Source organism: Galleria mellonella, unplaced genomic scaffold (assembly GCF_026898425.1).
Source record: "Galleria mellonella isolate WM207_F2 unplaced genomic scaffold, CSIRO_AGI_GalMel_v1 utg21, whole genome shotgun sequence".
NCBI classification, from domain to species: Eukaryota; Metazoa; Arthropoda; class Insecta; order Lepidoptera; family Pyralidae; genus Galleria; species Galleria mellonella.
Genome location: NW_026442037.1, coordinates 3,506,004 through 3,532,629, shown reverse-complemented (window position 1 = coordinate 3,532,629; position 26,626 = coordinate 3,506,004). Strand labels below are relative to the sequence as shown.

Here is a 26,626-nt window from a genome sequence, read left to right as displayed (position 1 = left end):
GTAGTTCTGCACAAATATACACTTACGATACTTTTATTTTTTTTCTTAATTTAGAAAGTAGCTCGATTCAATTTCATTTGAAGCCGAGACACAAGGTCAACTGAAATGATCCCGTAAGTGCCCACTACAGTTCGTCCCATCGCATAAATGGAACCCTATTTTCTCTGAACGTCTTCGTTTTCCTTTCACGTGCGTAGAACGAATCAAACTCTTAAATGTTGGCTAAAAAGCGTTGACATGGAAAAATCCGTTCGCATGGAATTGATTAAGCCTAAGAATGGATTTGTATAGAGATAACTCTACGCAATATAATGGACTATGGGAATATCCGAATGTTATATGGAGATAATGATATCTGAAGGGTTCCGTTGACCCGTGGCCAGAGGGTTCAGCAGACACGCGTAAATAATGGTTAACGGTTGCCGCCGCGACCTTGCATTTTAGGGTCGAAGGCGGGCATTTGTCAAATTGAATTCGAAATGATAAGAAGTGTTGAAAAGGCGGTTTTGTAAATTTGTCTTTATAGTATATATATATATATATACCAGAGGGAGACTTTGTACAAAAGTCGTTTGCTTGGGTACCTCTGTCCCATTCGTGTTTCAACCGTGAAACAGTTGTGTTTGCATGGCTGTGTTTCGGTTTGAAGGGTGGGATATGGCGTCAATTTATAGGGTACAGAGGAATAACATGAGTCCTCAGGAATGGCAACGCAGGGGGGTATCATGGGCGACACAGTATACTCTGTTATATTATATTATACAATGTATATATATATATATACATATTGATTTATTGATTTATTGATTTATTTATTTCCGGAATTGATTTCATTATTTTATTATGTCAATCGTTAACTATCCAAAAAATAGCCTGGCTGTGTGCATTGGCCACATCATCACCAGATTCATGGTCACGTCAAAGTTGCTCATGACTAAGGTCCCGGATCGTCCCAAAACTAGTCAAGCTTTCTCGACTAAAATACATGTAAATTCGGGTTTTCTTACATTAATATAGTCGTAAAATGGATATTTGTGAAACTTTTAGCAATAAAATGGACAGCACTACTTAACGATTTAAATAAACATTAATATATATTAATATATCCTAAGAAGAATGGTTCTTGAGTAGCGACCCCGTATAAGTAAATGCAGTGTAGAGCTACCCCCACTAGACAGAGTGACGACCTCAAATAGATTGCAGGAAGTCAATGAATGCAGGTGGCTCAGGACCGTTCCTTATGGCAGTCTATGGAGAATGGGGAAGGGATTGTTAGTAACGGGGTGGTTAGTCCTCATTGCTATTAATATACCCTATCAGGTCGACCTCCACGCGGTTCCCCCTGTAAACTATCGTGACTAATTTATCGCTGAATTCGTCATGATGGCAGGCAGGTCAGTTAACCTGCTTTTTCATTTTTACTAAATGATCCCTCACTGGTGCCTAGCCAGTGTATACCGATAGCGCGGACAGGGTTACCATTTCATTATTGTCCAATAAAAAAAAAGTCTATGGGAGAGGCCTATGTTCAGCAATGAACAGATAATGGCTGAGATGGTGATAATCTTACGCTTCAAACCGAAACACAGTTATGGAAGTATATATTCCATTTTAAAAGGCCGGCAGCACACCTGCAATGCCGCTGGTGTTGTGGGTGATCATGGGCGGCGGTAGTCACTTACCATTAGGTGAGCCGCATGCTCGTTTGCCCCCTGTGTTGTAAAAAAAAATAAATAAAAAATAACTCCTTGGCAACAAAAACATAATTTTGTACAGTCTCTTTGATAAATTATATATTTAAATCCATAACTATAAAATACAGTCTTCGATAAGCGAGTGACTATTATATGATTTGAATGAGATAGCTGGTCAAAGTTTTCGAGACGAATGAATACAACTTATCACGAACGGATTCGAGTACACAATTTCTTACTTTATCTCCCGTTGCGGGATCGTCGAAGGCTATAGTCTGCCTCTGTGAAAGATTACGCTTCATATTCCTTTCTGCAGATCCGATAAAAAGCCATTCGTGATATCTACACAAATCCATTTTAAATAAATCTATTACAGTGAATTTTCACGACAATTTTTGATATTTTTTTTTATAACACTGACGTGGCAAACAAGTATACGGCCCACCTGATAGTAAGCGGTTACCGTAGCCTATGAACGCCTGCAATACCAGGGGTATTACGCGCGCGTTGCCGACCCTGACGAAATCTCTTTACCCCCCTTTTGAAGAACCCCATGCTGTAGTCTCTTGGGAAAACCTCGGCAGGGAGTTCATTCCACAACCTGAGTGTATAAAAGATGTCGTTAAATCAGAAATCCAAAAACAAAAATATCAATTAATTGTATACCTGTAAATAAGTTTATTTTAAAGACAACAGAACTGTCGTACATAGAGAAGGATTATGGAAAAAGATGAAACATATAGATTTAACCGTATAGCGAATATGTGTAGATCATATAATGACGCTCATCAAGATGACCTCGACATATTTGGACTCGGTTATAATCAATATCGCAGGCAATTGTATAAAATAATGTAATATTTAGAATTTTTTTATATAATTTTTTTTGTTTTTTATTTAACTTTCTTTATGTTTATGTTTCTTTTTATGTTTAATTTTGTTCACTAATAGTTGCAACCGAATGGCTCTGTTGCAGTCGCATTTATTATTGGATCACGCTGTGTGCACATGTTGTGGCAAGTTTACCTGATCAATACATTAATGTACTTGCATGTTATAACATTAAGTTTGTAGTTTGTAAATTTCTGTTATGTGCGCCTAATAAATAAAATAAAATTAAATAAATAAAATTGATTTTCAGCATGGACAATTAAAGGGATACTTTTAAAATATCTATATATCATTTAAATTAATATTCAATAAGCCATATCTGTATTATAGATATCAATTAATTTATATAATTGTGTTATATCTATTAATTATATATATAATTAAAAAATATATAAAATATAATTTATATAATACAATATTAATAGACATATTCTAAAGGTATTTACAATATATTACTTTAAGTATATATATAGAAAATATATTCACCAGATCATCAATTTGATATTACCCTGTACAAAAGTTTTTTTTATTCACCTCTGTTTTTTACCGTAATATATTTTTTGTATAGCTGTTTTTTTTTAAAGGGTGTGATATAGCAGTGAATGTATAGGGTACAGAGGAATAACACCCGAGTGCTCAGGAATGGCAACGCATGAGGGGTATCATGGCTGAAACAGTATACTCTGTTATGTCCATGGTACTGCTCATGTCTATAGGCGACTGTTACTGCTTTCTATCAGATGGGCCGCCAGTTTATTTGTTATTCTAAGTCGCATAAAAAAATGAAAAAGAAATACAACAAATTTAAGGAATTAAATAATAATAGGCTACTAAACATTATAAATATTATTCCATCAATAGGCGACGGTTACCACTTTCCATCAGGTGGGCCGTCAGCTTGTTTGCCATTCTAAGTTGCATAAAAAAATGTCAGTATTTATTACCAACTCAGTAATTTTAACAAAACATATACCCTCCCTCCATAGTAATAAAATCTAAATTGCGTTTAATCAAAAAGATTATCAAGTTTATATCAACATTTTCGGTGCAAATTAGAGGAGTGAGTTTAATTCAGGGGTACCTTTAAAAGACAGGGCCGTATTGGGAACACTGCGTTTGTAAACGAGCGTCGTTACCGCCAGATGGCAGGCAATAAGTCTTGTATGAAACATAGCCAGTAATAGTTTTATTATGGCATATTATTTCACGTTTAGGTTTTTTGTTTATTTATTACTAGTTTGAGCAATGGAGTTGTCACATAACTCGACGATTGACAACAGATGGAGAAGAAAAAAAGTTCCTCCTCTTTCCTATTTGCTGTGCTCAACAAGGAATTGAAGTTTTTTAATGGATGATAATGAAATTTTAACCCCGTCTTCGCTATGGATATACAATGGCGGGGCACCAGTAATGAGGACGAAAGCAGGCCAGAGACAAGCTTCTATTTGCAACTTTGTATGATAGTGGTTTTATCAGCATTAAAATATACAACTGCGGTCAGGCTTTGGAGACGTTTTAAGTAGCGTCCTTCTTTGCACTTCCCTGCCAATCCCTCGCCCTTACTTAGTCGCTCTTACGACACTCACAGGAAAGCAAGGTGTGGCCTATTTTATGCCGGGATTACATGGCAAAACATTAGACATTAAAATGACAAGCCATTAATGACCCAGTATTGGACATGAATCTCTCACAATTATAAAAGGACAGCTTACGAATATTCCACGTTGTTCAAGAGATCTTCACTCTCTCAAGTAATAAAACTAATTATTTGCTTTCTTTTGTGAAATGGCAGCAATAAAAATCTCAGAAAAGATTAGATAAATATATAGGTACCTTAAATTATATAGATAGAGGCATGGAGCCTCAAAAACGGGTCAACTTTTTGTCAGCTAATTGTCAAATTAGTTGACTCGTTGTTTTTTATCAGTGTTCTATATACTCACGCATAAAATATATCTTGGCGTATTATTTAATAAATAAAATGAGTGTTACGTATTAAATAGAAGCAGAAATTATAAGACAAAATAAATATACAACTTAGAATAGCAAACAAGCTGACGGCCCACCCGATGGAAAGTGGTAACCGTCGCCTATAGACATGAAAAGTACCATGCACATAACAGAGTATACTGTTTCGCCCATGATACTCCCCATGCGTTGCCATTCCTGAGGACTCAGATGTTATTCCTCTATACTCTGTAAATTCATGCTATATCCCACCCTTCAAACCGAAACACAGCCATGCACACACAACTGCTTCACGGTAGAAACACGAATGGGACAAAGGTACCCAAGCAATCGACTTTTGTACAAAGTCTCCCTCTGGTGAATAATCTAAGATAGGTACCTACATTTTAATAAAAATAACAAAGTTTAACTGAAATGTCCACAAATAGTTAAGATTACGTTCTACAAAAAAACAGACTCCAGTTGGGGCAAAACAAATTATTTTAAATTGAAAACTAAATTACTGAACCGATTTTGATAAAACTCCTATAGTATCAATCTATACGTATAGGATATACTTCAAATAAAAAAATCCAAATCGGTTTACAATTGTTAGAATTATGGGATAACAAACATAAAAGAAAATACAATCGAGAACCTTCTTATTTTTAAAGTCTGTTAAAACTACTTGAAGTCGGTTACAAATAATACAAATTTTATCAATACAGATTAATTAGTATTGGCTACAAAATGAATCATTTAAATCGGCGCGGCATTGACTGAGATATAGCGTAACACACATAACACTACATTTAGGCATCTCCTTACTTTTATTTTAAATTTATTTGAAAAACGAACAGAAACCTTCTGTCTTTTTTTTCATTCAGTTTAAAAAATCGAATGAGACTTACAAATTGTGCACATGTGTGTGTATGTGTGTGTTAACACACAAACTTGTACAACACTATTTGATCACAAACTGTCCATTGATCACTGTTTGTTGATATCTATCACACTTAACACTATGGGCGGTGTATCAACAATGGAGACACGTCTTGAATGTCTCATCCACTACTGAATAATTAGTGTGCGAATCAAAACGTTGGCAGTGTACGCCAACTGGATTTAGGTTGGTGACGCGTTTTTATATACAGGCTGTTGCGTACACTAATCGGCGTTATCTAATAAAACTTACTGTATCCTCCGGTTTTGCCTATCATCGTGTGATCCCGGTATAGAATAGGATTCTTTCTTTCCCGTGGATATCGTAAGAGGGGACTAAGGGAATTAAATGGTCGAGGGAATTTTTTATGGGTGATCATGGTAACCCCGCTTGCGCTAATGGTATACGCTGGCGGGGCACCAGTGTTGATAGGTGAGAATGAAAGCAGATCAGTTAGCCCATCGTGACGAATTTCACTAGTATTAAACACGATGATTTATTTTTTAATTATTTTATTTTATTGATACATTTTTTTTATACAACTTAGAATAGCAAACAAGCTGACGGCTCACCTGATGGAAAGTGGTTACCGTTAGCCTATGGACACCTGCAATACCAGAGGAATTATACGCGCGTTGCCGACTCTAAAGAAACCTCTTTACCCCCCTTTTGAAGAACCCCATGCTGTAGTCTCTTGGAAAAACCTCGGCAGGGAGCTCATTGCACAACCTGAGTGTTCGTGGGAGGAAATATCTCTGAAACCGCGCAGTACGTGACCATTGAGGCTGTAGGACATGAGGATGAACTCTCTGTCGATGGCGAGCCATACGATCGTAGAAAGTGGCTGTGGGCATTATATTGAACAATTCCTCTGAGCACAATCCATTGTACAGGCGGTAGAACACGCAAGTAGACGTGGTTTCATAATAACAGACGGTATTATAAAATTGTTCCAAAGATTTATTACAATATCTCTTTTAGTCATTGCGTATTGTACATAGACGATATAATCTTAGAAACGCCGTCTGACGGGAGCTTAGTAAATCAGGTTACGTCGAACAGGTAATAAATTACATATCAAGTTAGTTGATTAAGACACGTCTGTATGATCTAGATTTATCTAGATATATCAATATAGAAAACAAGAATATCTATAATATATATTAAGTGACAGTCAAACGGCTATCAAAACACTTAGATAGATAGATAGATATCTATCTATCTATCTAATATCTATATATTAATATAATATATATTAAGTAACAGTCAAACGGCTATCAAAACACTTGTAGCAACAAGACTAAATTCAGGGTTAACCTAATTACTATTCAAAATCTAAATAGTTTAAGACATAATAGGGTTAGTTTGGTATGAGTTCCTGGACATATAGGGATTAAAGGTAATGAAAAGACCAAAGAGTTGGCGAGAAGGGGATCAGAATAAAAAATGAGAGGTCCTGAACCATATGTTGCACTTGCATCAAGTATTATTAACTGTACTTTTGACGAGTATTTGAAAATAAAATAGCAAAAGGAATGGAGAGACTTGAAGGGAAGAAAGTTGAAACAACAAGGCTGAGAGATGGGATAAACTAATTTACAATGGAGACAGGCAACAGGCAAGACTCTCAATGGACGTCTTATCTGAACACATTCCAGTAAGACATACATATACTATACAAGATGGATCTGTTTTCGGACACACTGCAGATTGTGCAGTGAGGGATCCAAATATATGAAACATGTAATGTGCAATAATGCCATTGTAATAAATACTTTACTATGTTTAGATTCAACTTGTTCAAATTTTGGCAAGCATTTTAATACATGAATTTTAAATGACAGGAAGTGAGTCTTTCCGTAGCCGAGTTTTTACCGCCGTTTTTCAGGTTAATTTTGGGTCATTTTTGAATTATTAATATTTCTTTCTCACATTTACTCGAAAATTATAAACAAGTCAGTCATTTATAATATAACAATAACAGGAATTAAATGACACTTTTTTTAAATTAACGTGTAAATGAACATGTTGTTTAATTCGATATTCTAATACAATAAAAAAGAAAAAAAATCCAATCTTATTAATGTTATTTTATAACGATGGATGAATGGATGATGGATTGACTGTTTCAGACAAAAACTACTGAAATAATTTTAATAAAATTTAATACACAGGTAGGACATATTATAACTAAAAACATAGGATACTTTATATACTGATATATGTGAGTAAAACCGCGGGATATAGCTAGTTTTAAATAGATTTTGACGTTTTTAATCGACTGAATTTACTTCCATACAGATCTTGTTACAATTGTATTAACATTACTAAAGACTTAAAGCGAACTTATAAACAACTGCATAATGCTATTAAAAGATTTGGGCAGCAAAAATAACAATGTCTTGGGATGGACTCCTGATCACTCAAACATTCATGGAATTAAAACAGCTGAACAATTCGCAAAGGAAGAAATAATGCCCAAATAGGACCAGAACATTATTGTGGCATACCTCAAAGTCTAACGCTCAGACACTTCAAACGTAAAAGCTCAGCAGCAGCAAATAATAGTCTTGTGGCCAACAAGACCAAAATTATTGGGATTAAATCACTCAAAAGCCCGGATTAAAAGGGATTCAGAAAATTATTCTAATCAATTAACTCTTTTCAGTAAAAATAATGTATGTATTAACAAGGGCTCTTATTGAACACTGCACACTAAACAAGCATATGGCCCAACTAGGCTTATGCCCTAAAAGTGTTTGCAGATTTTGTCACATTGAGGAAGAAACACCGCAGCACTTAATTTGTGGATGTAACTCGCTCATATATAAACGATATATCTCCTTCGAAAAATATACTGTATATCCAGAAAAGTTAAAAAAAATCGAAAATAGGAAATAGAAGTAAACTTTAAGTTTAGGAGTTCTAGAGTTTAAGAGACTTTAAGTTTAAGAGTACAAAAGATCATGAAAGGAAAGATGAAAAGATGTCACAGGTTTTTCTGCTTAATAAAAATACGAATTTATGTCTCTTAAGTTAAATTTCTTAATTTTAATCGTAATCACTTTTATAACTCCCCTATATTTACTATTCACTTTACGACAATAGTTAAAATTATTCACGCCCAAACTTACACATGTGAAGAAAATACTTGCCTAATCCGATTAAACTTAGCTTTCCTTTAAACTCGCAAATCGCATATGCTCGAGGGCTAATTTCGTATCAAAATGTACCAGGCGCTTAGAAATTTGCGAGAGGTTAACCACATGAAAAGTTCAAGCTACACACATTATATTCCGTCGCTCCTAAACTCCCAGTAAGACAATTAGAGTTTTCCCTTTATGTCTCATGTGACATACATTACCAGGCATGCATAAATTGTTTCAATTTATAACCTTTGAGACGAATACTTGCAAAAGTTAAATTCGTAATTTCGTATCAGTTTAATTTCACAAACGACAAGAATATGTGATTAAATATGATTGATGATTCTCTTTACGAAGTATTATGGGCAAAACTAAAGCAATTTCCACGAGTGATAGGGGCATCTACAAAGTTCCACCTTATGATCTCTTTTCGCCCAATTCTAAACTGGTTTTACAATAAAATACTAAAGGATACTTTTAGACTAGCCATATTCTGTGACTTCATCCGTGTGAATTAGTACATATCGTGGACCAAGTTTCATTCACTCAAAATTGACTATTTAAAAGAGCTTGTAAACTAGTCTATTTGAATAAATATTATTCTTATTATAATTTATTCTAATTCATTCAGTAGTTTTTGCATGATAGAGTAACAAACATCCGCCTATCCATCGTTACAAAATTTTACATTTGTTATATGAATAAGATTCACCGTTTGATAAATTTACCAGAGAGAGACTTTGTACAAAAGTCGTTTGCTTGGACACCTCTGTCACATTCGTGATTCTACCGTGAAGCAGTTGTGTTTGCATAGCTGTGTTTCGGTTTGAAGGGTGGGATATGGCAGTGAATGTACAGGGTACAAAGGAATAACATCTGAGTCCTCAGAAACACATGGGGGGTATTATGGACGAAACAGTATGCTCTGTTATGTCCATAGTACTGCTCATGTCTATAGGCGACGATTACCATTTCCATCAGGTGGGCCGTCAGCTCGTTTGCCATTCTAAGTTGCATAAAAAAAATTTCGAACTTTCAATAAATAATAACTGGTCAACTAAAAACTAACGGTTACAGAGAAAACGTAAGCGACGCCAAGCGCTTATTTACGAAACATTTCGTCATTTACAATTACGTCGTTTACAATTGAATCAATTTCTTTTTTAAAGCAATAGGTTATATCTTTATATATATTTAATTATAAATGTTACTTTATATTACTATAAATGTACTTTGCATTTGTTTTCTTATAATTGAAATTGCTATTTTCTTTGCAGAACAAAATAATACTTGTGTAATGTTTGAAGCGATTGTTTAGAACATAAAAATAGACCCGATGCATTGAGTTCAGTCGCACCAATGTCCGCAACCTACTTGGAACAGAAGTGCATGAAAGCGTTCTCTATTGGTATGCGTAGTATTCTATACATTGCATGTTATAGTATGGTACAGGTGGCAGATCACTGACAGCTACACCGTTTAATATTTGATTATAAAAAAATATCAATAATAAAAATTAATTACACATAACCAATGGTCATTATATATATTGACTAAATTGTCTAGACAGTATGATAAATTATTCATTTTGTCCGGGTAATATTGATAATATCAGGTCAAAGCTAGTCAAAGTATTTTATGTTGTTATAGCTAGTGAGCTACCAATTATTTTTTTTAATTAACGTAAAATTATCATTTTTGATAAAATTTCACGTTAATTAAGAAAAATTATATACGATAATGTTAATTATTAAATCTGTAATGAAAATTTTTAATTACGAGTTTTAATACGAGTATAGTTATGCTTGAAGCAAAGTGAAGTAAAACTTTATAATTTTCACCTACATATATTAGTTTTATTACTTTACCCAAGTCTTTCCAGATATTATATAAAATAGTCAGTTAATGTGTTAATTCTGTTCCAAATTTCACATTATCTAAACTGTGTAGATATTATATGTAATATTTATATATTATATACATATAATATCTGGATTTATTACTTGCTGTAACATATATATACATACAGAGTGGAAACGATGTCATTAGTATACTTTTACGGGAGTATTCTATCAGTGAATATGAACATTTTCCCCAAGGAATCATGGGATGGAGGAATACAAAAAATATCACGCCTTCCATACCTACATAATCATGACAAATGTAAACCCCGTATTAGTATTAGTATATTCAAAAAAAATTTATGCCGTATTTTTACCTTTTCTTTTTGGAAGAAATAATTACTTTAACTATTAAAACACTAAAACAGATGATAGCAATTTTTTTATAAACTCTAGAAAGAAGTTTTTTTTTTTTTATACAACTTAGAATGGCAAACAAGCTGACGGCCCACCTGATGGAAAGTGGTAACCATCGCCTATAGACATGAGCAGTATCATGGACATAACAGAGTATACTGTTTCGCTCATGATACTCCCCATGCGTTGTCATTCCTGAGGACTCAGGTTTTATTCCTCTGTACTCTGTAAATTCACGCCATATCCCACCTTTCAAACCGAAACACAGCCATGCAAACACAACTACTTTAGGGTTGAAACTCGAATAGGACAGAGGTGTCTAAGCAAACAACTTTTGTACAAAGTCTCCCTCTGGTGAATATGATATAATCAGTATGATGGTTTTCAGGGCGGACCACGTGTAGATCGACCTGACAAGGTATATTGTTATATTCTAAATATGTTATATATAGTCTACAGACAAAGCTGTGAAACAACACTAGTATTATTTACTATATCCCAATGTACAACCGAGTATCCCGAAATTTCTACGAAAACCGTAAGGCACCGTCAAATTCCCCGTTTTAATGACGTACTTACAAAATGGGCCACTTCAAGTCTCGTATCTCTTTAATTGGCGTTTTGTAGTCGTAAAGAGGCGGAAAGTAATCGTGATTTGTTTGATTAAATTAATGTTCAATCACATGGTAGTTGAAATGTGGGATCCAAAAACTGACAGCTCCTTAAACATTTATTTATTTATTCATTAGTACATATCGTCATAGTCGTAGAATACTGACGGATCTGACAAATATTACATATATAGATTCGTCAGTGTTCTACGACTATGACGACATGTGTGTACATGGCGGGCTTAATGCTAAAAGTATTCTCTCCCAGTCAACCGTAGGGAAGTGTCAGAATACTCTGTCAAATGTCAAAACATCTCTTGTTCCGTTTAGCAGCTCATGTCATGAATGACATGACCATGCGCCTAGTTTACACCGGGATAGACCCAATTTGAAGCGACTTCCGAAAACCAGATTTTTTCAAACGATTTCAACAAGTTCTCGATTCGGTTGTATTTTTTTTTTTTATGTTTATTACCTTATAACTCCGTCAGTTCTAAACCGATTTGGAAAATTTTTTTTTTATCTGCAAGGAAACACTTACAGATTGGCTCTATAGAAGTTTTATTAAATTCAAAATTAGCTATGTTACACTTGATCGGTTTCCTTTTGAGAAGCACAATCTTATAATCACTATTATGCCATCATTTGTTAAGTGAATGCTTTAAATGCAGAACCAAAGTTATAAATGGTCAGCTAATTTGGTGATAGTTGGTGAACTTTATTGTTGTAGCAACCACGTCCACCATTTGGCATCGGACAGTGACAAGGGGTGGTGCTTGAGGGAACTGCCAGTTTACTTGATATTCTGAAGTAAGTTTAAAGTGTTAGGGTTGTCGATTTTGCAACATTTTGACAACTTTCGTGTTGAAATTGAAAGCAAGATTAATTTTGAAATACAAAGATTACATTTGAAATTACCTCCAATTAAAATTAATAATAGCTCCGTAAAAAGAAACAATAAAATAAGAATTAAAGATTGTGTCCCATAAAAAAACACTGACGTAAATTGTGACAAAATCAGTTATTCTGATTTTAAAACTAAACTAAAAATTTTTTTGGGGGAGACTTATGTTCAGCAGTGGATAGTATGATGATATGATGATGACGAAGTGGCAAACAATTACACCAAACGCCTTGTCCTCAAGCAAGAATATCTACGCTATAACGAACCAGGATACAAATTTTGGAGGCACAACCCAGAACACCCAGATCAGAGTCAAGAAAAGTTCATTTCCTAAATTGCCCCAACCGGAGATCGATCTCAGGATCTCATTACGTAAAACAATCAATAAATCAGCATCATCTTATTAGTCGTTAACTGTTCTTTATTGAACATAGGCCTCTTCCATAAAGGAGATTTTGTTATTAGTTGCCACGCTTAGCAAGTAGATTCGAAACCGCAGTTGGCTTTTAGTGATGTTTTAAAAAGTACACTGCTGCTCATCCCTCGATTTCGGAAAGAAAGGACTAGCTCATCTATCTTATTTGCCGGAACAACATGGCATAATTATCAATAGTTAATTCATATAGAACATATTCAATCGACAGCAATAATTATGGTAGAAGCTAAAATCTTTCACTTAAATGCCCAGTAAGTGGGTACAAGGAAACATAGGTTGAGTAAGAAAAAGTGCGTTCTTCCTATCTGTCTGATCCCATATTGGCAAGCGACTTGACTGTTTGCGGGCTTTAAACGTCACTCGCACATTCAATTCCCGGGATACAAGAGCATGTTATATATTTGCGGAGTTCTTAAAACAACTATGGCTTTTAGGGCGCAGCTACGCGATCGATAGTTTACCAACTAAACAATTAGTCGTTGGTTAGTTAGCTAGACTAAATATTGAGGTTTGAAGTTTTAAAACATTGAAAATTGCTCTCATTATAGTTTTTCTCCCACAATTTTGCTTTTTTCCCGACGAAAAGACTTTTGAAGAGAAGACTTATAAAATCGCTTGTCCTAACTGACTGTTAAGACACAGCCAAAACTACTGAGTCTAGAAATCTGGAATTTGGAACACATATTTATTTTATAACGTAAGCATTAGCTAAGATTTTTAAAATTTCAGCTTAAAGAGAGGATTAGAGCTCGACGCGGATGTAAAGCCACGGGCAACAACTAGCCTTTTTAGGTAGACATATGAATGAATATTTGTGAAAGCGGATGTGTATATAAACACATATAAGCTAGATATAGTAGAGGAATCTGTTGCTACTACGCCGATTCTAAATAAATGGGATAAAGGCAAACGTTGATGATATTTGTAAGATTTTTTTTTATACAACTTAGAATGGCAAACAAGCTGACGGCCCACCTGATGGAAAGTGGTAACCGTCGCCTATAGACATGAGCAGTACCATGGACATAACAGAGTATACTGTTTCGCCCATGATACCCCTCATGCGTTGTCATTCCTGAGAACTCAGGTGTTATTCCTCTGTACCCAGTAAATTCACGCCATATCCCACCCTTCAAACCGAAACACAGAAGAATGTATGTAAGAATATTCGGTATTTCTTGTATCAGTAACGACTTGATAGACTGCAATGTTGCTAGATTCATTTTAAAAGCTATATAGACTAAATAACAACAGCACAATATAAGCACAGTGTGACCAAATATAATTCAGTGTAAAAAATTAATACAAAAAAACCCATTACGTCGTTTAATCTACCAGACTTTGTACAAATGTCGATTGTTTGGGTACCTCTGTCTCATTTGTGTTTTAACCGTGAAGCAGTTGTGTTTGCATGACTGTGTTTCGGTTTGAAGGGTGAGATATGGCGTGAATTTACTGGGTACAGAGGAATAACACCCGAGTCCTCAGAAGTGGCAACGTATGGGGGGTATCATGGGCGAAACAGTATACTCTGTTATATCCATGGTACTGCTCAGGCGACAGTTACCATTTTCCATCAGGTGGGCCGTCAGCTTGTTTGCCATTCTAAGTTGTATATAAAAAAAAAGTTTTGTGTTAGTGCTACATTATTAATAGATTATGGAATCATTTAAAAACATTAAAGTCACTTTTGTCTCACTGTTATGTTAAAAAATAATTTATTTATTAACTAATTATTATTAGCACCCGATTCAGAAAAAGAGTCAATGGAGCAAATTCCCAGACCGGCAACATGAAGGAGCAAAAATCAGTTTGAGGGCGATTGAAGATTAAAGTGTGTGAGCATTTTATTTAGCAATGCATACTCGTGTCACAGTAACATATTAAAAGATTTCTTCACGGTCAACGTAGTACAATGTTTACAAAGTCAAGGGCGGCAAACATTATATATGCCAGGGGCGGCAAAATAACCATGTCGGGCCCTGGTTCGTAATTTCGTTATATGAATATCGACAGTATACAATTACACGAACCGAAAAAGCGAACGTTTTAATAATATTATAAAACCGTAGATTTTTATAAAAAAAAGGAAAAACCAACCCCTCGAAAAGGGTAAGATCTCACCGAACGGAAAGAACGCGGAACATCAAAGGAAATGCAATAAAAACGGACGACTTAACAAAGGCAATTTACTTCAAAGAATGCTCACCAGTTAAATACTTGACATAACTTAGTCATATATCTTTTTAAGCTACATAAAATGGCAAACAAGGTGACGGCCTGTCTGATGGAAAGTGGTAATCATCGCCTATAGACATGGACAGTGCCATGGGCTTGATAGAGTATACTGTGTCGCCCATGATACCTCTCATATGTTGCCATTTTTACTAACTGAATAATATAAGGACAGACAAATTTAAATACAGCAAGATTTTTATATTGTAGTAAAATAAAAAAGTAAAATTTATTTTGCCTACCCAAATAGAAGACAGGCGTGACAGATATATATGTATGTATGTACATATATACTCACATGTACCAAAATAAAAAAAAATTGTTTGTATGGTACTCGATATCTTAGTCAATGCTGACCCAATTCTGATGATTCATTTTTCTCGCGCTTTGTTGTAATTTTATTCATATCAAATTATCGTTTTTTTAAATATATATTTGCTTTAAACAAACATTCAACATAATAAAAGCCATGCGATAAAATTTTTGGCATCTGTTTACATAATTGTCTTAAAATTGTAAGCTACCAGAGGGAGACTTTGTACAAAAGTCGATTGCTTGGGTACCTTTGTCCTACTCGTGTTTTAACCGTGAAACAGTTGTGTTTGCATGGCTGTGTTTCGGTTTGAAGGGTGGGATATGACGTGAATTTAATGGATACAGAGGAATAACACCTGAGTCCTCAGGAATGGCAACGCATGGGGGGTATCATGGGTGAAACAGTATACTCTGTTATGTCCATGGTACTGCTCATGTCTATAGGCGACGGTTACCACTTTCCATCAGGTGGGCCGTCAGCTTGTTTGCCATTCTAAGTTGTATAAAAAAAAATCCAAATTTAATATCAACTCTACGAGAACTGGTAAATTTTGTGTTACTCTCATGGCTACTTAATACTTATAAAAGTTAACACTTTAATGTATTAATATTTTCTCGCGTAGATGATTACCACGCTATAAGTAGAAAGAGAACTGCATTATTACTACACACAGGTTAGGACAAGTACCAACAACATTCTGAAAGTAATAGGCGAGAAATATAACTCGCCTATGATTAGGCATTTCATTCAGATGCTGTTCTAGTCGGCTGGCTCACATCTGAGTGTATTGCTTAAGTATTAACTAACATAGTTTGTAAGGAAATTGTTACTAAAAAATTGTAGTATGAAAAATAAAATCTTTTAATATTTTATTATGTGTATATATATATATATATATATATATATATAATAATGAGTAGGGATAATATTTATATTATTATATGTATTACATCTCCCATATCTAGAACTAACAAAAAATTTTTCATCGTGCCTCCTACCGAATTGTTTAAGAAGAAGAAGAAAATTGTGTAGAAGAGATCGCTCTTAGCGATAGGGTCGCCCATTGTTTTCTCACTGTGATTATTTCTTGTAATTGTTTATATTTATAATAAGTTTACTATTGTAATCTTTTGGAGGAAACAATAAAGAGTGTCTATCTATCTATTATAATATTTTAATAATTTGCAAACAAATAATCCATTTGATCCATTCCTTAATCATTCATTCAACACCTCACAAAGTTAAATCTTAAATTAATTTAATTACTTGGATAGTATCAAAGAAAGACCAATACAACAGCCCTATGAAGTTGGAAACTGCGGTTATTGTCCACAATTAATTAGAGGACCTCAACTGAAAAGTTCCAAACGTTTCTTTGAGACGGCGACCGTTGGCAACTGTGAAACCAGCGATGTAATTAAGACGAACACTTCAATTCGTTCCGTTCATTGTTAATGAGTATTAATGAGATTTAGTTGCCATTAATAAGGATATAATTGGTACCTTCCTATTACATAATCTGATGTACATTTGAGAGTTATTTGGAAGGATTTCAATTTATGTGTTGTGAATTACAATTTTTTTATTTTACAGAACTAGATGTTATTTTTTTTTTATTATTTTGTTAGAAGTCATTATTAATAATTCCTTTCCTCTCTGCATTGGTTGGTTGGAAAGGGAAAGAAATATTCACATTGGTAATTTTACATTATTGAACTTCTGATAGTGTTAAATACAAGAATTTAGAATGCGGTGGCTCGTTTAGCATCATGCATTTTTTTATGCAAATTACAATGGCAATCAAGCTGACAGTCCACTTGATAGAAAGTGGTAACTATCGCCTATAGATATGGGCAGTACCATGGACATAACAGAGTATACTGTTTCGCCCATGATACTCTGTTTGCGTTGCCATTCCTGAGTACTCGGGTGTTATTCCTCTGTATCCTGTAAATGCACTGCCATATCAACATCCTTTAAACCGAAACAGGCATGCAAACAATTGCGTCACGGTAGAAACACGAATAAGACAGAGGTGCCCAAGCAAAAGACTTTTGTACAAAGTCTCCCTCTGGTATGTAGTAAGCCATAGGCCAATTTTAATGACGATCATAAATATGAATGGGTAATATTAGTACCGCGCCGATGTCTAAATATTGGATTCCTGTGAATATTGATGGCAGAAAAAAGGTCACCGCCCATTTCAATATCGCTCATAACAGAGATATATATATATATATATAGTCGATTGCTTGGGTATCTCTGTCCCATTTGTGTTTCAACCGTGAAGCAGTTGTGTTTACATGGCTGTGTTTCGGTTTGAAGGGTGGGATATGGCGTGAATTTACTGGGTACAGAGGAATAACACCCGAGTCCTCAAGAATGGCAACGCAAGGGGGTTATCATGGGCGAAACAGTATGTACGTTATGTCCATAGTACTGCTCATGTCTATAGGCAACGGTTACCACTTTCCATCAGGTGGGCCGTCAGCTTGTTTGACATTCTAAGTTGTATAAAAAAAAAATTAACCTTGATAAGTCATCCAGAAGTGGAATACTTTAATGGATATAGTAGGAAATCCAAGCATAAGAAGTAGCTGGTATATACTAAATATATATATTATACAATCCATTTCACTCACCATAAGCTCCCGGCGCAGTTTGTCCAGCTCGTGGGCAGAGGGCGGCGCCGGCTGCGCGCGACCTCTCCTCAACTCCTCGAGCTGCCGCGTCAACTCTTCCACTTTGGCCACCGCCACAGATAACTCTTTCTCCTTTTCATTGAATAGAGCTCGTATAGACTCGAGGTCACTTGCTGTAGACAAAGATAACATTTTTTAGAACGATAAATTTATAATTTACTAGCAATCCGCCCCCGTCTTCGTACAGGTAGATAGATAGATAAATACTCTTTATTGTTTCCTCCAAAAGATTACAATAGTAAACTTATTATAAATATAAATAATTACAAGAAAAGAGGGACGAGGAGGATCCTCCTCTCCTAAATTTGAAAAATATAATGAATTAAATTATTATTACATTATTGTTAATAGTATTTTAAGAATATTTATATCATAAAAACCTAATTTATAAATAAAAAAGTAAATAAAAAAATCAATCTCATCAACAATCAATCAAAACAACAAAGGCATAAAAAAGAAACGAGCAAAACTCCCAGTTGCAACTAAATAATTGCGAAGTGTTAGAAGTAAATGCCATTTTATTGCACAGCTGCGGTTCGATTGTAGGGGCCTTCTGTTATAAAAGAGAATAAATAACTTGGCTTTATTTCTATCAGGAACTGCGCTTGGGTTCGACATTTCATAACGAGAACATTACTAGAACACACGATTTGATTTTATACAACTTAGAATGGCAAACGAGCTGACGGCCCACCTGATGGAAAGTGGTAACCGTCGCCTATAGACATGAGCAGTACCATGTACGTAACAGAATATACTGTTTTGTCCAGGATACCACTATGAGTTGACATTCCTGAGGACTCGGATGTTATTCCTCTGTACCCTGTAAATTTAATGCCATATCCCACCCTTTAAACCCAAACACAGCTATGCAAAAACAACTGCTTCACGGTTGAATCACAATTGAGACAGAGGTAACCAAGCAAACGACTTTTGTACAAGGTCTTCCTCTAGTAAAATTTTAATTTTAATACTAAAGCGATTTCAAAATAAAGAAATTTCTCAATTCGTTTATAATTTACCTATACAAGACGATTACATCTCTCGATTTGATAATTCAAGAAGGGCGTCTCACATAAGCTTAACATATCCCCTTATACTGCCTCGCCCGAAGCTAGTTCTTTGTTCCAATCAGCTAGCGGCCATCGAATGTGGCTTTGTGATCCTATTACGTGACTAGTTTTAGAAAGTTCCAAACATAATGTGCCTGATCAGGGGAGCCAGTATTAGTGGACTTTATAAGCACATTCTATAAGCAATGGTATTATTTACCGGCTATTATCAGAAATAAAAGATATTTTTAATCTTGAATACGTGTGTTTAATACGTGTTCCCTCGGCAAAAATTAAAGGAGGAATGAATGACAGCCAGTCTATTCATTAATGTCCTCTAAAAAAATTATAAATACAAAAATAATGTAACGGATACATGATCGAATCAATTACAATACTTAAATTCAAAATTAAAACAATTGACATTCGAATGATCTAACTAGCATTTACGTGACAATATTTTATTAACATCGTACTATAAATTATTGTATTGTATTTATTTAAATAAATATACTAACATTTAATAATTTAATTATAACAACGTCAACAACAATCAATTGACTATCTATTTATAGTATTAGTAAATAACAATATGTATTTGTATAATATATAGTCATATAGTCTAACACGAGTAAGTTTATTTTTTTGGGTTTCTCTGTCCGTGATTGTATAAAATATATTTTGTAATATCTTTTAGTAGTAATAAATATAAAAAAAAGAAAGAAAGAAACTTTATTTTACAAGAAATATGCGTCGACACCCACAAAGGGGTTAAAAAAAAATCCATATATAAAGAAACAACACAAAAATATTTATATATATATAGAAATAAAAAGAAAAATAAAACAAAAGAACGTATATATAATGTGAAACTGAGTTTTTTTGGCAACAGCTTAACCAATCATTGTAAAAAGTATACACGTATTATATGGAATGAAGAAAGATATAGACTTTTAACTTGAACTTAGAACTTAGAACGACGGTTGTTATTTATTTAAAATTCATTATGTATTATATATAATTAAATTAAATACAAATATCGAAAACTGAAGCCCTATTCAATTGAATGACTGCAAATGTTTACGTTTTTACTAAATTCGTTTCGAGTTTCAATTGGATGCGAAAATTCGAACAAGCTTTCATGGTTATTAGATCGGTTCAAACTTCACCTGCAAGAGACCCAAACATACTAACTGTCAAATAAAAACAACTACAAAAAATGTAAAAGTTTTGTAAAAGTACCTCCAAACCGGAATGGATATTGCATGATTGAGTTTATTCGCTTTTTTGAAAATTCTTGATCAATAAAATATCTCGTATAGTTTTCGAATGTCACATTGAATAAGAATAAATATCGAGGTAGAACAGACACTCTCGTAAATTGATTAATTTGCATTGCCAGATGGGGTACTTTTTTTGTAATCATTGGTAAAAATTTTTAGAGAAATGTAATTCTTGGTGAAAGTTTTGAAGTAAAGTGAAATGGGCTTGGAGGAATTTAAGTAATTTTTTTGGGAAATTTTAATAATAGTTATAGTACTTGTAAAGTATATAGAGGTATATAGTAAAGTAAAATACGATAATGAAGGAGACTTTGTACAAACTTTTGTACAAAATCTCCAAGCAAATGACTTCATTTACTTGGGCACCTCTGTCCCATTCGTGTTTCAACCGTAAAGCAGTTGTGTTTACATGGCTGTGTTTCGATTTGAAGGATGGGATATGGCGTGAATTTACAGGGTACAGAGGAATAACACCTGAGTCCTCAGGAATGGCACGCATCAGAGGTATCATGGGCGAAACAATATACTCTGTTATATCCATGGTACTGCTCATGTCTATGGGCGACGGTTACCACTTTTCATCAGGTGGGCCGTCAGCTTGTTTGCCATTCTAAGTTGTATAAAAAAAAAACATAATAGAAGATAAGGAGAGGGAAAAAAATAAAAATAGAAGGAGTTATAATATTTTTTCATGATTATTCGTTCGCTTTGATGCACGTAGCAAAACGATAATACATTTGAGTAAAGGCCCGAATACAATACATGATCATAGTTGAAGGAACCTCAAGATCCATAATAATTAATACAAGTAGATTCGCACGACTTTTAAAAATCGTTAGATAGAAAATTTTATGGTAAAATGGCGGTATTAGTACAATAAGTGGCGCAATGCATCGAGCCAGTTGTCAACGGGAAAGCAAGTAAATATAAAATGTAGTGTGCGTTCTAATACGCAAACTGCGTGTTCCATTTATAGAAATATGATCAATTTATATATATATATATATATATATATATATATATATATATAGTTTTTAATATATTTTTTTAGATATAAAAATAATAATAATTGTCTTTATTGAATAATAAATTAAATGTCAGTTGATAGTTAAATAACTTCCTTTGATTTAAATATTTATAAAAGACGTTACAATATCGAAATACAATACAATATCTAAACACTCAAATTTGCGATATATAAGAGACTTTTGGGGCAACATGGTTTTTTTATGGGTGAAAACGGAATGGTCACCCCGCCTGCGCTAACGGGATACGCTGGCGGAGCACCAGTGAATGATGAATTCATCAGGAATTAACCATGATAGTTTCCAGGGGCAACCGCGTGGAGGTCGACCTGGTTGGGTATATTGCTAGCAATGGGGTTCTTAGTCTCCATTACCAACAATCCCTTTCCCCCCGGTGCAACATAGTTAAATATGTAATTTACAATTACAATTTTGTCACTTCCACCCAGACAATTCGTTGTTATGACCGAACCAAAAGCTAAGAGAGTTTCCATCGGCACTGACCCTCTTAAATTGATTTAACTAGGCTCTCAGAAAACGTATCCCCGTATCTAATCTAATGTACGGAACCCTTTTTCTTTGACGCCCGTGTAAAGTGTTTGATCCTTATGGAGTCATACTAGTATCTTATTGACTATTTTTTAAACTATTGGGGTCATTAAGAGGGAATTCTTAATTCACTTTCTTTTTCATGTTTGTTACGCGATTCATTTGCAAATTCTGGACTGTTTTTGTGGTGCACAACTTTTTTTCAAAAAATTTCACTTCTTTAATGATTTATACGGAATAAAAGAAGAAAAAAATATAACTTATACGGGAATTTTTAAACTTTTTGCTTGAGTGAGATGAAATTATTTTGTACTCCCCTATGCTTATGGTATACAATGGTAGAACACCTATAGAGAAGTCAGGTCTTTGTGAAGAGAAAATAAACCATTCATTCATTATCACTAATCAAATTAAAAAAAACTATAATATAAAAAAAATATGCTTCAATAGGATATACTGCAGGTAAAGAGATTGCTAATCTCTGTTACTAACAATTCTTTCCCCCTCCCATAAGTTATACTTATCTCGGTCAGTAAACATATTCCTGTCACGCGAACGAAGTTGTAGGTAAAAGCTAGTATGTATATAAAATAGGCCGACTAGCTAAATTGCCAGCAACACTGTCGAAGCTAATACAAACACAGAAGTATTTTGATAACAAACACATTTCATACGAGTGTTTACGTCTTTTTTTTTCTTTAAGTATGTCGTATTATTTTTAAAGTATGCTTTTCGGTAACGATGTTCCTTTGAGTTCAACAGAAACAAATTGCGGCGTTTTGTTTCCGTCGTTCTCTGTTCGTTAAACTGGGCTTGTTCACAATACACTGATGAACGTTATAAATGTATATTGCTTTTCTTTGACAGCCTTGGTGTAGCGATTTTTTTTTTTTGATGGATGACAATGGTATGGTAACCCCGCCTGCGCTAACGGGATACGCTGGCGGAGCACCAGTGAAGGGTGATAGATGAGAATGAAAACAGGCCAGTTAGCCCATCATGATGAATTCATTAGGAATTAACCATGATAGTTTCCAGGGGGAACTGCGAGAAGGTCGACTTGGTTGGGTATATTGCTGACAATGGGATTCTCAGTCTCCATTACTAACAATCCCTTTCCCCCCTGGTGTAGCGATTAGGTATTAGTAATATATAGCTATATATAGTAGTTACAATATATATAAACTGGTCCAATAATAAATAAATAAAAAAAGAAAGAAATATTTTAATTCGAGTAAAATTAGATTTAAACATTTTCGAATAGTAATTTTTTCATTACTGCCCATTCGGAACGCGATTTCAGCCAAATAGAACGGACAAGAAACTCAGCTGTTGCTTTTTTTAAAAAGTTTAACTGTACAAATAATAAATTTGTGTGAATACAACTAAGCAGTTGGCCCACCTGATGGAAAGTGGTAACCATCGCCTATAGACATGAGCAGTACCATGGACATAACGGAGTATACTGTTTCGCCCATGATACCCCCATGCGTTGCCATTCCTGAGGACTCAGGTGTTATTCCTCTGTACCCAGTAAATTCACGCCATATCCCACCCTTCAAACCGAAACACAGCCATGCAAACACAACTGCTTCACGGTTGAAACACGAATAGGACAGAGGTACCCAAGCAATCGACTTTTGTACAAAGTCTCCCTCTGGTGAAACGGGGTTTGTTGGAAGAGAACTCTTTTAAAGTTAAGCTCGCCTTTGTACATTTGATTACCTTTGTCATATTTTTATGTACTATCAGTGTGTACAAAAAAGTATAAATAAATAAATAAATAAAATAAACGTTTTTTATTTCGATAACCGCAAATCTCTAAATAAAGTATCAATATCGAGTTAATGAGACGGAGTTGTGAAGCTATTAGACCGACACCCTGGGATCACACTAATACTGCACATTCACAGCTAGGGCTGCCATCGCCCAAATTGCCGACACCGTATAAACACGGCCAAAATCCCGGACATTTGGGCGAAATATGGTCCTTTCCCCGGACACTTCTAAAAAAATAATTTTTGTAACAAAAATGAAAACATTGTTGCATAAAAACAGGGTTAATGTGGATGAATTTGTAACTTAGATTTATTTCATTGATCGCCTACTTATAAAAAAAAATAGATTTCCCCTGACTACAAAAGTATCCACTTTCAAAAACCCCTGCCGGACGACCCCCGGGCGCCCTACAAACTGGACAAATCCGGGAAATTCTGGACGGACAGCAGCCCTATTCACAGCTAATGTTCTGACAGTATGGGATTTACTGGAATGCTCCCCTCCCCGCTCCCCTGTCCCCTCCATCTCCCGTGACTCATTACTGGGTTGGTTACATCTAATTGTTTTGCAGTTCGAATAATATAAACATACGTCACTTGATTGAGATGTAAATTCAAATCCCAAATAGATTTGTTTACAAGCACTTATATATCGTCGTTTTTTTAATGAATGCAGAGCTCAGAAAGTCGTTATCTGTTGAGAAGAGCCCGCAAGAAACTCAACAGTTACTCTTTTAATTCACTATTAACATTATGTGTGTATATTTAAAACATACTATCTTTAAAATAACAAGGTCTTTAAAAACCCGTACATGATCAACTAACACTATTGCTCTTTCAAATAAAGAATGTCGTATAAAATTTAAATTTAGAACGTAAAAAAACGTGACAATTTTTAGTCATCCAGAATGTCAAATTAGTTTGACATTGACACATGTTTTTTTTTTCTTAAATCAACACAAACGCAATTGTTTTAGTGTTGCAAGTATTAAATATTAATAAATAATTAAAGATTATGTCTTATAAAACAAAAAACCGCATTCAATTGTGATAAATACAGTTATTTTGATAAATAAATAAATAAATAATTTAAGAATGTATTCTATAAAAAAACCTCACTTTAATTATGGAAAAACCAGTATTTTGATTTCAAAACTACTGTACCGATTTTGATAAAATTTCTATGGAACCAGTCTGTTAGTATATCTAACAAATAGAAAAAAGAATTTTCCAAATTGTTTTACAACTGATGAAGTTACGAGGTAAAAAATATAAAAAAAAATAAAAAAAAATACAACCGAATTGAGAACCTCTTTGTTTGAAGTCGGTTTAAAAAAACCATATCCCTGCCCACTTTCCTAACTTCAAGCACACCAATGCTGAAAACTCTGGGCTTTTATTTGTCAACCTATATCACTTTTCAATGCGTAATCCACATAAAACTCAAAGGGGTTTTTCGAATTCGTTTCCCAGGGGAGTTTAAGGGATGAAAGTTTGTATAGTAATTATCAATGAAAATATATATTCGAAAATGCGATTTTAATTGTGACCGAAGTAGTAGATATTGGAAATAATCCTATTATTATTGTAAACGTAAGTTGTAGAAATTTAAATGAAATGAAATGAAATGAAATGAAATTTATTGCGATGAATGTGGTAAGTTTAGATAACATTATACTTTTTGTGTAACCATGACATTCAGCCAGCTTGGCATGCAACATTTTATATGTATTATTAATAATCAACTATTAATTAGAAGTCATATTACTAAAGCCACATTGAAGTTCAAATTATTATTGTAAAGTTATACATGCATGTCATTATTTTTCAGTAGGTTACGTCCGTCATACATTTACAAATATGTGTTGCATACAATATTCTACATTCTAGATTCAATTACATTATGTAATCCATTTTACTTGCAAAATAATCTTTCAGTGTATAAAAACATTTTGTAATTAACCATTTACATAAAATGACTTTAAACCTTTTTAAACACAAGATTTTAGATGGATGTATGTATGTATGGTCCCGTGTTCTCGGGTTCCTGTGTGGTTCCGGCATAGAATATGCCACCCCTTTATTTTCTGTGGGTGCAAAGCTCGAACTTAATTTTTTTTTAAATAAATTTGGCTGTGTTTTGGTTTGAAGAGGCAATATGGCGTGAATTTACTGGGTACAGAGGAATAACACCTGAGTCCTCAGGAATGGCAACGCACGGGGGGTATCATGTGCGAAACAGTATACTTTGTTATGTCCATGGTACTGCTCATGTCTATAGGCAACGGTTACCATTTTCCATCAGGTGCTCCGTCAGCTTGTTTGCCATTCTAAGTTGTATAAAAAAATAATAATAATGTAGGCAAATTATATAAATAAATAAATAATGAAATATTGATTTTATTTGTGTCTAAATGAAGTGGATATAAAGAACACACCGTGTGGCGATACATAATAAATGTGAATCGACTTTTACCGTACCAAGCTACGGTTGGCACGCCCCGTGACGCATACGGACAGAAAAATCAATATTCTGTTATCTGTACCGTCAAACACATATTAGTTCTATGTATGTAAAGCTAGTTTACAACGAATACTACACTTGTGGTTTCAAAAAATACCTACCAATTTAGCCATTAGTAATGGAGACTGAGAATCCCATTACTAGCAATATACCCAACCAGTTCGACCTCCTCGCGGTTCGCCCTGGAAACTATCATGGTTAATTCCTGATGAATTGATCATGATGGGCTAACTGGCCTGTTTTCATTCTCATCTATCACCCTTCACTGGTTCTCCGCCAGCGTATCCTGTTAGCGCAGGCGAGGTTGCCATTCCATTTTCATCCGCCAAAAA

General features: G+C 34.4%; 1 protein-coding gene across 11 annotated transcripts in view; it reads right to left on the bottom strand.

Annotated features, from left to right (window-relative positions):
- Nucleotides 1-26,626, bottom strand: part of LOC113516486 (apoptosis-stimulating of p53 protein 1) — a 459,324-nt gene that overhangs the window by 16,842 nt on the left and 415,856 nt on the right. For all 11 annotated transcript variants that reach the window (XM_052894330.1, XM_052894332.1, XM_052894331.1 and 8 more), the window contains one exon: nucleotides 18,024-18,196. In XM_052894330.1, the coding sequence (XP_052750290.1) occupies nucleotides 18,024-18,196 (173 nt within the window). The remainder of the gene's footprint in view (nucleotides 1-18,023; nucleotides 18,197-26,626) is intronic.